This window comes from Mugil cephalus, chromosome 17 (assembly GCF_022458985.1).
Source record: "Mugil cephalus isolate CIBA_MC_2020 chromosome 17, CIBA_Mcephalus_1.1, whole genome shotgun sequence".
NCBI lineage: Eukaryota > Metazoa > Chordata > Actinopteri > Mugiliformes > Mugilidae > Mugil > Mugil cephalus.
The window spans coordinates 11,409,715-11,425,000 of record NC_061786.1 but is presented as its reverse complement, the minus strand read 5'-3'; the positions used below and the strand labels follow the sequence as shown (position 1 = coordinate 11,425,000).

At 41.7% G+C, this 15,286-nt stretch overlaps 1 protein-coding gene across 1 annotated transcript in view; it reads right to left on the bottom strand.

The window, feature by feature from the left end:
- prkcha (protein kinase C, eta, a) overlaps positions 1-13,008 on the bottom strand; it is a 21,723-nt gene extending 8,715 nt beyond the window's left edge. The window contains exons 1-9 of the mRNA XM_047611629.1: positions 12,256-13,008; positions 8,862-8,925; positions 4,089-4,242; positions 3,960-3,994; positions 3,794-3,876; positions 3,052-3,181; positions 2,823-2,956; positions 2,602-2,733; positions 1,305-1,478 (exon numbers count right to left, since the gene is read on the bottom strand). Coding sequence (XP_047467585.1) covers positions 1,305-1,478; positions 2,602-2,733; positions 2,823-2,956; positions 3,052-3,181; positions 3,794-3,876; positions 3,960-3,994; positions 4,089-4,242; positions 8,862-8,925; positions 12,256-12,606 — 1,257 coding nt within the window. The 5' untranslated portion in view covers positions 12,607-13,008. The remainder of the gene's footprint in view (positions 1-1,304; positions 1,479-2,601; positions 2,734-2,822; positions 2,957-3,051; positions 3,182-3,793; positions 3,877-3,959; positions 3,995-4,088; positions 4,243-8,861; positions 8,926-12,255) is intronic.
- Between the last annotated feature and the right edge of the window lie 2,278 nt (positions 13,009-15,286).

Genomic DNA, 15,286 nt, shown 5'->3' with positions numbered 1-15,286 from the left:
GAGTGCCTGGGGAAAAAGCTCTGCAGGAGGATGTGATTTACAGATCTGCCTCCTGAACTGAGCCCTCAGACTTAGCTAACTCTGTTTAACTAGTCTGTGGTAGAGTGTGTGTGTTTTTTACCCAGTGATTATGTGCATAATGTCTAATAAAGATGTGCTGCGCAGGTAAATTAGGTCTGTGTGTGGTCCAACAACACAGCTGAGAGACTCTTTAAACAGACTCCACACGCAGTTTTTTGGTTTTCTTGTCTTTTTGCCACTTTTAAGTCCAGAGATGTAAGACGGATTTAAAAAAAATGTGGTGTGCTTTTTTAGATTACAAAATTCATTTTCACTTGTTTTGTAGTCAGTCATTAAAGTAATCAGTGATGACACCTCCTGTGTTGGCTTTCTCCAGACTTGCAAAACTTGATAAGCATACAATAGGCTTTTCTTTCTTTCTTTGATTTTTTTTTTTTTTTTACAATTAGGGTGAGCAACTGATGACAAATATCTGTGTTAGAGGTCATTTGGTAACAATACAAAACAAGTCCTTTGCTTCCACCACAGACGCAACCACAAACCTCCTTCTTGTTTTCTCTACACCAATCCCTCTCGCATAAACCAGAAATAAAAATACATATACATGCATACAAACAGTGGAGAGATCGAAACAAATGAAAATCTACTGTACAAAGAGCACTAATAAAAGCTACACCTGTCACACCTTTGTTGCTTTGACAAGTAAACGTCACTTGAAATTACAAGGAAGAGCTGACGACGCAGCAAAACAAAATGATTTGGGAAACCGACACCACTCTGTGGTCATGTGTGGATGTGAATCGTCCAGAGGAGGAGCGGTGCCACTGAGTCAAATCTTCCGTTGCTGGAACTTCAAGCTACAGGATTTTGGTCTGAGGTGATGTAGGTCGGTGGCAGTTCAAGCAGCTAAAGCAGATTAGTCCTGTCTGAGCCAGAAGAAAGCTCCGTCAGCTTTGGATCATTCTCTCCCTTACAGGATCTCACCATCTGAGATATGAGACTGGGATCATGCTGCCATCTGCTGACCAGCTGATGCAACGCAACGTGAAACGGTGAGGAGGAAACATAAACCACAGAGAATATCTAAAATCTAAATGAATGTATGAACTATTCAGTCTAATAGAGCAGGGGCGGAGGAAATTGTGTATGAAAATGTTTCCTGGGAAAGTGTTGTTCCTTTGTTTGCACTCTTCTTTTTTTTTGTTTGCACTCTCAACAGTGTAGGGGAATAGTATGTCTCGGTTTCAACTGTTACACAAATGTGTGCACACGTGTATACTGACCGGCGTCTGGAAGCAGCAGTACAGCTGTGTGAGGTATGGGTGATCGCGGGCGAGAGACAGCACCCTCTTCTCTGTCATGGTGCACTCGACATCGTCATCCTGCAAAATGATGTCCTTCTTCAACACCTTGACGGCGAAAACCCGATCTTGGCTGTTTAGTTTCGCCAGCATCACCTGCAGATACAACACACGCAGGAGGAGGAAAAAGACGTGTAAGCTGTGACTCTGCTTATAATCATTTGTGCTTCACTGAATACGCTCATTCGTCAACTCAGCCAACTCAAAACGTTGGTGAAAGAAGTAAAAGTTCCTTCCGCAGCAGCGATGTGTTTCCATTAGCTACAGATCAGACGAGCCAACATTTGGGAGGAACCGTGGAGCATTAATTCCCACACAACTGCTTCTTTAGGAAGTCTGTGGCAACACATGTCTTGAGGTTACGCCACAGTATTTCCATTCTGTAGTAGGTACACTTCAGCGTTTAAGAACTTTCTTCTGCTGCTTCATACAGCTTCTGCAGAGCTTCAGCTGGTAGACAGTGAATCAGTTAATATTTTTTTAGACACCTAGATGAACTTGGAAATTCAAGGATGGTAAAATATCCGCACATGACCCGTGGCATAATGTTTTCATGTAGGAACAAAGTTCCCTTTTCATGCCACAAGGAGTCAGCATGTGGTCTCATTAACAAATGGATTTCCCCAATTTTGTTCATTTTTGTTAGAAATTGTCATTATACTTCAGTAAAAAGTCGGGCTGGTGGAACAAATGCAGCATGTTGATTAATTCAACTTCCCCAGACAGAAAGCACGTTCTCTGCAGCATTGTGGACTTTCAGTGTGGTGCATGGTACAGTTGAGGCACACAATGATGATGTTTTGCAAAAAGTTAAAAAATAATGCTATGATTTATGTGTTAAAAATGATTATGCTTATCATAAATGTAGAGACTTTTATTTTTTCTTAAAAAAAAAAAAGTTTGAACGTTGATGTCAAATATATTTGAAGTAACCCCTTACCTACTATATATCTCCTTTAATAAACTTGGCCTGGTGCTGTTTATAAATATACATTATTATCATTTAGCACTTAATATTAAGCTATCCCTTCACTAAAATATGTTGGATTCATGTTAATGTGTATTTAAAGAAATTTGAATTTGTGAGGGCAAATTTAAAAAAATATATAAAAAATGTCTAATCAACCAAAGATTTTGCGATCTCTCTGCTGTGCCTCCGTGGACCACACAGGGGTCACGGACCCCCTGTTTAAGACCTACGTTCTATTGACATTCCCACCTTGCCAAAGCTTCCCTTGCCGAGCACTTGAAGGAACGTGAAGTCTGAAATCCCCAGCCGAGGGGCCTGCGGTTGACTGCCCGCGCTCTCCCTCCGCTCAGTGGGCTCCCTCGTCTGTTCTAAATTGTTAACCTGTCAGTGGAAAAAAGAAAAATACCTGTTCACAGCCCTATTTACATATAACCCATACTCATTCGACTCATTCTGGAACAAAGTTGTACCACTGAGTTTCTTTTGGGAAGTCCTCCGGCCTGCAGGCCCATCTCTGCAAGCTTTTTGGCCAGTTCCACGTTGTTGACCCCACAGTTTGGAGCGACGTTGCCTTTGCACCGGATGTGAACGTTCATTTTACAAACTGAAAAGAGAATCCGCATAGACAGAAAAACAGTCAATAAAAAGGTAAATTTGAGGCTGCGATTGCGAGACACAAAATTCTGCCATGGTTCTTACTTTTACACTGAAGCCCCTGTCTGACTATTCCCCACAGCAGTGAGCCACAGTGGTCACAGAAGGTGGGCGACTTGTAGTTGTGGGAGTTGAACTTGTGAGGGACGTTGATGCTGAAACCCGGGTTTATGGGCTGCAGAGGGAGGATAAGTACTGTAAACAAGTCACTGTGCATTTCAACACTATGTTCAACCGTGCATGTCACTATACCAACCATAAACCGCGGGACATAGTTCATTAAGAAACATGTTTTAGTTCCCATTTCTGTGCGAGTCCTATTTAGTTTCAGTTTACTGCTGAATTTGCTTCTCTCAGAATTTCCCCTAGGAAGAGAAACTTGTGATGTTCAGCGAAACATAGTAAAACTGAGCTAACCTGTCAGATTCAGCCTCTAAAACAGAAAAAGAAGGGATGTGCTTATAGAAATAGATTGAAGTAGATATTTATAGAAATACATGAAGAAAAATAATACGCGGAAAAACATGGCGTTCTGGGTCAGCGCTCAGCTAAGATAGAGCACAGAAACAGGAACCTGTGCAGTCTGCTGATCACTGCAGGTGTTAATCAGAGATCTGTGTGGGAGGGGGTGGATATTTTTTATGCACATCTGGTATCACAAAAAAGCTACAGTGGCAACATGCGTGAAACATTTGGACCCATTGTTCACTTTTTTTATCGATGAGCTGAAAAGACAAGAGATCCGGTTGGAGATTCTGTTAATTAAAGTGCTGTAGCTGACTGTTACCTGCTCTTTCGCTGGCTTCTTCATATGCGGACACACGGTAACAACATGCTGGTGGCATCGCTTGTGAACTACACAGGTGCATACTGAAAATAAAAAAGAAGCGCTCAGTGTCAAGCTTGCAACGAATGTGGCAAAATGCACAAATGAGGAAATTAGGTCCGCTCACATTGACACTGGTAACCCTGCTTTCCGAAAACGCCCCTACAAGAAGAGACAGAGACACAGTCAGATCCAGCGTAAAATCCACACAGATACTTGCAGGCGACTGTGATTCGCCCGTGTTCCACTTCCTCACCAGATGAACTCTCTGCAGTGAAAACAGAAGGTCGGCTGACGGAGGAACGTGGACATGAACTTGTGCCCGTTGACCTGGTGTATCCTCCGCCTCACGGCTCCGTTCCGTTTCCTCGTGAACTGCTTGCGGGGCTTCTCCGTCACTATGGCATCATCTGGCAAGAAGATGAAAGCAAAGGATTGTGATTAAACGACAGAGAAGTGATAGTGGGTGGAAGAGCCACAAACTGACATACACACACTATAAAAATATAATACAATTGACTACCTTTTTCATATCATGGTATGAGTGTTTGAATGTTGTATAGTAGCGTGATAACCAAAGAAAAACTAAACTATTCAACATGGCCGCTCTACTTATTATAGCTTTATAGAGGTGCCCGTTTATGGTTTTATGACCCAGATATTTGCTATTTTAAAGCGTTCTTTTGTGGCCCTGCCACGGACTTGTTTTTTGACTCAATGTCTGTTCTGCACTGAATGTTAGACAGAGCTGTTGAAAGTAGAGCATTTAACAGCTGAAGAGATATTTACTTGCCAGAATATAATATGCAGAGTTCCCAATTAAGGCTCAGGGAACATTTTTCTGGATGCGTAATTAAGTAATCGAGTCTATTGCCGGTCCATTGCTGCCGCTAATGCTTGTGTGTAATTTGGATAAATGCTTAATCCGTCAGTTATCTCTGTAATAAAAGAATTAGTACATATTTATGGATGTTAATTGCCAGCTTTCTTGATGAAACTAAACATTTAAAATGACGTCGAACACAGAAAAAGAGCTAATGTCACCGTTTAGAAGCGACAATGGAAAAAATGTTTTTAGAAATAATTGCAACAATGATCGCAATGACATTTTCTGTCATATTACACGTTTCCCGGGGTGCTTTTTAAATACAGTGGTCAAACATCCCCTGTTTGACTGGATGTAACTGGAACTGATGAATCATTTTCCTATACCTACACAACTTGTGAGTTTATTTATTTTTTAATAACTAATTAATATCCATCACTGGTCACACTAGAAAAACAAGAAGGGATTAAAAGACATCGATTTAAAAATGATGAGCAGAAGTTCTTAAGGCATCACATCGTTTAGCTTGGTGTGTCTTAGCTGAGGTATGTGTGATTAGTGTAAGTTTCGTGAAGTTATTTGCGAGATGAAAACCACACATGCGTTACGGAAACCAGTGCGCCGAGCCCACGACATGACCCTGTAGACTACAGATGTGTTGCGGTAGTGGTGTGAAAACGGGGGGTGTTAGATTCAGACAAAGAGCTTGTACATACCATGAGACCACTATTGCATTATATAATCTACATTACTGTACAACTGCTTTGCCTCTGTAAGCATAAAAAAACAAAATTAAAAAAATAAATTAAACTCTAGACCAGTCATTTCTTTTGTTATTCTTTTTTTTGGCCAAAACATTGACTATAAATACAGTAAGAGGGGCATAAATCACATATTCTTCATTAACCTTAAGCAACTTTCAGTATGATGATATGAGAATACTGTGTTAGAACAGAACATATAAAAATACTTTATTCATCTCCTGGGGGAAGGTTCAAGTGCGGAATTGATCGATCAATTGTTTAGGAAAGTCAGACTTTATATATATATTATTATAAATATGTATAAGTGAAACACCTCTCACTTTCCAAACAAGTAGGTGAACCTACACTGGCAACCACTATGACCTAAAAACATGAGTGTGTTTGATGTGTCCATCTTGGGATACCGTAGAAACGTGGAACAGTACCAGTGTTGCTAAATGGCTCATTCCGCATGAATCCAAATGCATCTTGTTTGTAGCTACAAGCGATGCTACAGTAATGAATACATCATTTCAAATCCTATATTCCATTTGGAAGGATGAATCCCGATAAGTCCACCACGCTAGTCCTCTGCTTTCATTAGCCATCGTGATGCTGCACCTATTGCCCTCATGAAGACATATGTCGGGGGGAAAATGTCTGTGAAGGTTCTCAGTCGTCCAGGTCATGGTAATCCAAAAGGCGCTGGATAAAGGCAACTGAACTTGTTTCGCCACTCATGTGTAGCTTCTTTAGTTCTGAGAGACAAGAATGCAGTGTTTTCTGGAAATTCTCCTCAGTTTCTCCAATACACCAGCCACGTAGGGGGTGGCGATGTTCTTCCTCTTGCTGTACTCCCCTTCCCTGTCCTATCAGAGAAACTGGGGAGAATTTTCAGAAAACACCGCATTCCAGTTCATTTCAAACCTGGCAACACACTTAGACAGAAACTGGTCCACCCCAAAGACAAAACACCCACGCAAAAACAGAGTAGTGTAGTGTATGCCATTCAGTGCAGTTAGGAATGTACAGACTTGTACATTGGGGAAACCAAACAACCCATCCATAAACGCATGTCCCAACACAGGAGAGACAGCTCATCAGGGAATGACTCAGCAGTCCATCTCCACTTGAAGGACAAAGGACACTCTTTTGAAGACAGCAAGTCAAAGTATTAGCCAGAGAGGACAGATGGATTGAGAGGAGTAAGAGAGAGGAAGCCATCTATGGCAAAGTGGAAAAACCTTCTTTAAACAGAGGAGGTTGGACTGATATTTAATCTGCCATCTATTTACAATACAGTCTTGACTTCTGTCCCCAAGAACTTTCAACACCATTCATGCCTTGAGACTGGAGGCTCTCGTTAGGGTAAGTAACCGAGGGGCACAGTCCCCCCCTCTTAACAACAGGTAAGTACCCAGTCTTTAGGAAAATAGTGGCACCAATTTCTGGTCACGCAAGTTTCTGTTGGGTTTTACCCACAGATTTTAACTATTAAAACCTCAACTTCCCACTAGCCTCTCAGAAATGAAGAAGCTACTCAAATGAGTTGTGAAACATCTACATCTAAATTCTACAAGTCCAGTTGCCTTTATTCAATGCCTTTTGGAATAGGGGAAAACGTTATAACAATTATTTTAACCACACTCTCCTGTCCTATTACTTTCAGTATGAGCTTGCAGTTTCTGTTACTGTACGTAACTTTTGTGGCTGCTTGTAAGCTCCGACATCCTCCTTTAGGTTGACCACCAGACTAAAAACAGTGACATAAGCGGCGTTTGCGAGCAGTTCTGCAACTAAAATGTTCAAGTGGAATATTTTCACATATACTCATGGAAGGGGGAAGTGGTCATGTGTTTTTAGGTGTAATATGATCCAACAGATGAGGAGCATGTAGTGTTGAAAGTAAGAAACTCAACTTCACCATGGACCATACTGCACAGTCACTTCCCCTTAAATTTCATCTAATCGATTACAAGTCAGCAGTTAGTTCTACATAGTTGACTTCTCAAGAAAGTAATACTTCTTTCTTATAATAAAAGATTACCTGGACAGAGCAGTCCTAGCACATACCAAAATATTAAGGAAACACAAGCATCCGCCTGACCACGCCTCTGTTATTACATACTTTAGGGAGACATGTTGACATATTGATTCATAAATAGCTCTTAAAAACAAATCTCTAAGCACGTTACCAGGACAGAGTAACGAACTGAACTTGTGTAAATATCTGACATAGAGCATAGGTCTTCAACAGGAGGTCTGCAACCCATAGGGGTCTGCAGAGTTAGACATGTTTTATATATTTTTTAAATTTTCTCCCACGAATTTAAATTTCTTTAAATAGACATTAACAGCACTTAATTTTTTCAGCGATATAGGAGCCGTCTCAACCCACCATTTCACACAAAGCGCCACATTTGCCGAGACCTGTTAATCTAAGCCTCCTGTACGTAGTGGGCCCCGCCTCATCGCTGCCGAGCCAATCAAGAGGCTGCATATTACACGCTGATATCCCAAACACACGCTGCAATATTAGCAGAAGAGAAGCTAACAACGTTACTTGTATAAGGGCTGCATGACTCTGGAAATTGGAATTGAGATCACAATTCTTTGGCACATTTTTTTTTTTTTTTTTACAAAATGTTTATTGCACAGCTGAACTTTAACTCTGTGGGTGACTCTCACCACTGCCACCTGGAATTTCTTTTCGCCATCCATTTGACTCTCTTTACCGCTGACTTCTCTCCGCTTCTCTTCCTCACTGTTTCCACACACTCTACTGCAGGCGGGCTTCCGCCACTGACGGAATCACGTGTTGTAAAGGCGCTATACCATAGCTCGAGGGAGGAGTCAGAGGCAGTGCTGCCTTTAGGGCCGCTTGAAAAGATCCGTGAAGAAATAGGAGCATTTGTCTTAAGAATCGCATTTCGAAATGAGATCACGTGCATGTGTGAACCGAAATCGCAATTTTTTGAACGATTTATCATGCAGCCCCAGTTTGTACCATCAGCCAATTACTGAGGCCAAAATGCCTGGTGATTCACTGTCCATACCTTATTTAGCTCAGTCTCAATTTAAAACGTGAATCTGTGAATTATTTCCTTAAGATGTAAACATACCAGTTCGATATGTTTATGCCAGGTATGTTTGCAGTTGCACGGCCACCCTACTGTTGCACATATTTGAAACAAAAAATTAACATCTGAGCCCTTGTATTATTTGAATAGCTTAATATTGAATGCATAATGATGATAGTAATGCATATTTATAAATAGCAGTAGGCTGAGTTTAATATAGAACACATGTAGGAGGTAAGGGATCCCTACTTAATCTTTTTTTATCAGTTTGGGTGTTGAAAAACTTTGAAGAGCCCTGATATAGCGGAACAAATGGCTACTGTGTCAGCATGAGGAGGAACACTGCGATGAATTTTTATCCAGTGAATCATCAGTCCTACCGTCAGTGAAGGATCCAGTAAGTGTAATGAGGACATAGACCTTGCCCTCTGGCTCCAAGTCCATCTGCAGACACATAAATACAACACACAATTATTTCTCTATACTCAAATATCAAAACAGAAATAGGTGTATTTGATACCACTATATGAAATCAAGTCACTAAAAGAATGTTAGCTCAGAAAGAGCTATCAGGTCAAAGAGGGCATACAAACATGAGATGGAGGGTTTAATCATTCTGCTCTGAGGTCACATAATATACGTCTATTATCTACATATTTTACATACTTCTAAGTGTAAATAATGTCGGAGGAATCTAGACGCCGTGACACAAGGACTGCAAAGCAGGCCTGGCAGGTTGGGCAGGTTGCTGTAGTGACCTCATGCTTCAGCTGCAGTTCTCTTTCGAACATCACAGAAGGTTTTTTTTTTTTTTTTTTTATGAGGTGGACAGCGGCAGGCAAGCAGGCAAGCAGGCAGACACTTCCTGCAGCAACCACCAAGTGGAAACTTAGATCACTACACACTTTAACAAAGATCTATTTATGTTCTTACGTGCTTCCTGGAAAATACTGACGACCAAAACGGTAGTGACATGTACAGCTCGGTGCAAAGTCAAACCCTCATTTCACTTTATTTCCAAGACGTCCACTTTTGTTTTCGGGTTACCTGCTCATACCCAGAGTCTCAGTTTAAGTCTAGACAGCATGTCTGGCTTGTCCACTGAGTGAAGACTTCCTCTATGTGTATGTTATGTGTGGTATTTTCACTCTTGCTCAGTCAGGCCAAAGAACTAAAACCCTCTGATGCGTTAGTAGCCCTTTCTGTCCACTGGTGAAACATCTACACAGAGTCTGCGCTTATCTGATCTGATCAGAAAGACGGGTGCTGATGCACCATGATGCTGTAATTTAAAAAGCAGAACAGCTAATGCTGCATCACAGAGGAGGAAGTTTCTCCCCTCTGTGATGGGGCCATTTTCAGCCAAGCAAGCAGTACATTAAGCTCTGGTGGAAAATGTTGAGGGGACATATTTAGCCCAGTTTCGGTTTCATCACCCACTCTCACAAAACCTTGAGAAACTGCTGCATCCACACAGGTCCAATTAAACCTATATAACAATTAGAGCACAAATAGTAGGATATAAAAGTAAAATAAATGTCTAAATAGTAAGTAAAAGACATGTTAAAGAAGTGACATGTAATGTCAACATGTGGGTGGAAAAGGAAACTAACCATGCGTTTCTAAATGTGTCACGTCTCATAAAGGTGATGATGTCAGTCCCATGAATAACTCTTCTTTAGGTCAAAAGAGAGTTGAGTAATTTTCTGAGTAATTCTGCTGAAGTTAAGGCTGCAGTCCACTAAACACGTCTGGCAAATGGATAAGGCACATATGGGGGGAGACAAAAACAAGAGTTTCCGGGTAATAGTGAAGGCCTTTACCACTGATCAGAAGGTGGGAACAATGTGATGTGATAAACAGCGTTGTGGGCGTGTGGAGGCCTGCGCCTCACATGTGAAACAAACCAGCCCAGCACCTCTACTGCGCAACACACAAAAACCTTTAACAGTTCAGATCGACCAGATAACAGCTTGGTGAGTCTGTATCTTGACGTGAGAACGCCAACCAGTTAGTTCTTCTAAAACTGCGAACCAAGCTCCACTTTCACACCACTTCCCCTCAGTGCCTGGGGTCTTGGTGAAAATGTGTGCAAGGGAAACTTTGAATATTTCGTTTTTAAACTGTAGGTTTTTTGAATTTTTTTCACAGTAACTAAACGCACTGCTAATTAGCACAATTATTCATGCTTTGAATAAGCAGCTGTGGCTAATAGTTGTGAAAAAAAAGAATTTGTTGGAGGTCTATTAATAGGCAAAAACTGAAACGGCGCTCGGCACCACGCTGCATCTTAAGTACTGTGTGGTGTGAAGCCAGAATTGCTGTGTGTGAACGATCAAATTTATGACACCGAGGCATTACTTTATAAAGGGCAACGTGGTGGGAGAGGAGAACATGTCTAGAAAGAGTGTGGTACGCAGTCACTGCTCAGGTCTGGACAGGTTCAGGTTACGTTCAGCGACACCTGCAGCAGCTTTTAGTCCTCGAGGGATGAAAGCAGGTGAGACGAGAGAAAGTCTCATTTGCATGGAGCAGACTGTGTCGAGAAGAGAGTGATACTAATATGACACTTAAGGTGCCTTCATTAAGCTCAGGTGGGCTCAAGTTTTCCCTTACTGTGTGAGAGTATCACAACACTAACATTTTAAAGGAGTTTCTTTATATAGCCTTGAAGTCCTGAAACCCTCCAGAAGGAGAAGTGAGAAATTGGTCTTAGAGGCAGGTTGAGGGCTCTGCAGGCATAGCCAATCAGTTTGTTTGTGCATCTTGCCTTGTGGGTTAAAAGGCCTTTGTGAGCGGCTTCAACGCCTTTGAACCGTAGAGCCGTGAGTGGTTTTAGACCACATTTACTGCTGATCACAACGAAAGCTTGCAAGTCACTTAAGAAGCGACGGTGCTGTTGTCCTTCATAAAACGCACCCTTGAAACTGGTTAGCTCTGCCCTCAACAAGCAGCAGGGATGAGCTCGGTGTCGACAAGTCGGCGCTCATGTTTGCAGGCAGAAAAACAGGCAAAGTTACTCTAAGGTGTTTATTTAACATATGCCTGGTCTGAATAGTACTCCAGGTGCTCAGAACAGACTCTAAATCACTGCTCAGCAGTTACAAAAGCTACAGTGAGAAACTATGGAGGATCTAAAAGTTTATAACCGACTTCATGAACTTTTGTTTTACATAATTCTTCTACAACAAGATATCCTAAGATATCTTATTATACAGTGTTTGGTGTGGACAGATAAATGTGAAAACTTTTTGACTGAGTCTGAGCTTGGCTTTCCAACAAGAAAACACAATTACAAGCACTTATGCAGGGGCTTCTCTTAGTGCTTAAAATCTGGATTAGCACCATGGACAGACACACGCCTCCATAAATCCCAGGTTCAATGCATACATATCTAAGGCAGGCTTTGCATCATTATTAAATCATATAGAAGTAGAAAACACACACTTTATTTATATATTGACAATATTTAACATATAAAATAACAAACTCTATTCAGAGATGGCCTTATCTCTTGATAAACATATTATTTTATCAAATCAGGTGCCATAAATACAGCTCACAGATCACGTTCCACTGATCTCCCATGCATAACAATAGGTTTCAGGTATTTCCACTCCTTCTCTCAGCTGAGATGGGAGGGTGGATTTTCTGGGAGAAACAATACACAACAATAAACTTACAATGAACACAACCAAGCCATCTTAATAGAACTTAATAGAACTTTCTAAAAGTTGGAGAAACATTTAACATTTTTGGCTTAAGTGCACTCACCCATCGCTCAAAGGTCTCCCCCGTGTTGGAGGTTTCGATGAGGTCCCCAAACTGGATGGTGCAGTTGGCCACAAAGTCATCGTATCCTATCGGAGTGTCGTGGAAGACTGCGAGCTCGATTTGCCTCCCGTCGTTCACGTTGAGGCAGAACTCCTCGTTGTACGTGGGCATGTTGGTTTTCTGTTTGGTGTGGGTCTGTCCGATTTTGAAGTCGTCCACCTTCACCACGATGTAGGGGTCCAGGGCCAGGGGGGCCTTGTTGAAGATGACAGAGTGGCGGAGTGAGAAGGAGGTGGGTTTCAGGTTCAGCGCCTCGCCGATCCGCAGCTTCAGATAACCATTAAACTTCATTTTCCGAAATGGAAGTATATATATAAACAACGACCAAAAAAAAAAAAAAAAAAAAAAAAGCACAAAAAAAAAGCAAAAGCAAAGTTACGAAAGAAGCGGAAATAAAATAAATATTAAAACCAAACGTGTGATTAAAAAAACATCCACGGTCACTTCATGTCAACGCCGATCAAAGCTGAGCTGGAATAAATTCATAGTTTAGTCTGCCGGTGTCATCTTTTGCGCACAACTGGAGTCATCTTGAGTTAAACTTGGAAAGCTGATGACCTCCCGCCTTCCAGCGCTGATATTTACTGTCAGCACCCAAGACGCGTTGCACTCACAGTGTGAACCTGTTTTAAGAAGTCTCAGTAAATAGGAAGCTGCAACACCAGAACACCAGCACGCCGAGGAGGAGGCACAAGTTCCGCATAACTTGTCACGAAGCGCACACACAAAACACAGAAACTCTCAACCTGTCACTGTCGGTTTGGTGTGTCACATGGTCGAATTTGTAGTTCTTGTTGAGAAAGAGGAGTGTGGTACTTCACTGACCAGAATGCATCACTCTGTTCGCTGAAGGTGCTGTAGTGGCTCACCTGGAATGTGCTGGGAGGAAAATGCCGCCATCTGGTGGACTTAAACGTGAACTACAAGGCCGTAAGGCCGCACACATTGCACAGTCTGCTCATCAAAGCTTCAAACAAAAGAATACGCTGCCGTTATGTATAATATCTAGTACATTGTGTGTGATTTGATGAAAAAAACGGGATGCCTCTAGGATTTGGAGTCAGGTCTCTCCCCTTTCACCTCAGTATTGGAAGTGTCTGACAGATGAGGAAAGCAGCGAACATGTAAGACACAGACATGTTCAAATTAAAACAAAATAATTCCAATAAATGTTGTCATCGCCATTGCCAAGGCATTGGCACATGTCATAAAGAGAAACGGGATCACGATGTTGCTTATCAGCCATCAAACTAATTATTAAAGGAGCAAAACCAAAACTGCTGCAAAGCCTTCAGCAGTTTGTTTCACCTGGGATCTCAACGAGGCGCTCCATTAAAAGCGTGATGGACTGATTAATTGATTGAAAACTTGGAGCAAGTTATGATGATTGTGATTGGGTCTCGAAATTATTTGGTGTTAGCCTCTAATTAATTGCGAAATATTTGGAGAATGAATGAATGGTCTACTGAGCAAGATGAAATACCACAAGAAAGGTAGGATTTACTGTTTGTGTCTGTTTTATGTAAATGTCTTTTGACCAAAAGTTTAGTTTATTAAAATAATATTAATAATAATAATAATAATAATAATAATAATTAACAATTAAGGAGACAATATCTAGACTTTATGGCAACATTTTCTTTCATAATTGAGGTAAATTAATTATCAAGAGGGAACCCCATTAAAAATAAACCCCAAAGTGAAAGTATAAGCTCAGCCGCTTAATTCCCGTCCATCCCTTTTCCCTTTCTTCTTTAAATGCCACTCTCCCCAGTTCTCTCGTAGTCTTTGAGGGTGCTGTGCCTGCTCCATCCATAAATGCCACGATCAAAGTCTCCACTTTATTGGTGTTAGACTTGACCTCTAACCCCACTCTGCCAAATGTCAGTGCTCCACATCTCTCTGCTCCAGCTGTTATAAATAAAGGGCCGGGGTCCCAGAGCTTGCACATCCCTCGGATCCAGGCTGTCTTGTAAACAACCTCTCAGACATGACCTTTCTGAGTAGAGGAGGTCGTAATGATAAAGCAGGCGGAGCGCGGATCGCCCCGGTGCAGGAGTGTCAACACACAGCCAGCAGCGGCGAAGCTTTCTATCTAAAACTTACAAATAAAAAACAAATAAAGGGATAAAAGACCTCAAATTTATGCTTCAGATCACCTTGACCAACAAGAGCAAACTTTCTTGTATGTGTGTGCATGCGCTACCCACATAATTTGAGTTATCCAACTCCTTGGGGGAAGGGAACTTAAATGTTGTTCTAGACGGTATGAGAAAGGTTACGAGTTTTCCTACATGAAGTTATTTTATTTAACTGTCCAGCAGAGGGCAGAACAACACTGTGATATTTATTTATTTTTCCTCCTCACCTTCCACCCTCCTCCGTTTCTCTGTTTAAATCTCTCTTATGATGGAGCCACTTAAAAAAAAAAAAAATCTATATATTTCCACTTCCACACTGTCTTAGCCGCGGAGCCAGACCTGGCATTTTTACAGTCCGGGGTGATTTATTTTGTTTCTTTGTTCTGCCACTGGATCCCCTCTTTTTGCTCCTCTTTTTTTCTCCCCCTCCTCTTCTGTCTGGCAACTCCGTGGCTCTTTGCCCTGCACCACTTCCTCCTCATTCCAGCCTGACTTTCACTGTAAGTGGTTGTCATGGTCAAAATCCTGAATTTATGCACTCGCGGGAGACGTCTGACTTGTGAGCTAGATGTGTACATGTACACACCCGGAGCGTGTGCACGTCTTAGACACACACACACACACACACACACACACACACACACAAATGCTGATGTATCTCCTCGAGATGCCAAAATTTTATTGTGCACTAGCACAGGTCCAGCTACCAAAAACTCCCCATATTTCAGAGCAGACTGATTCCTTCTTATTCTGTGTAATTTCAGCCACCTGTAGAGTTTCCACATTTTTCTTCACAGGCTGTGCTCCAATTTATGTCCGTGTAACCCAGG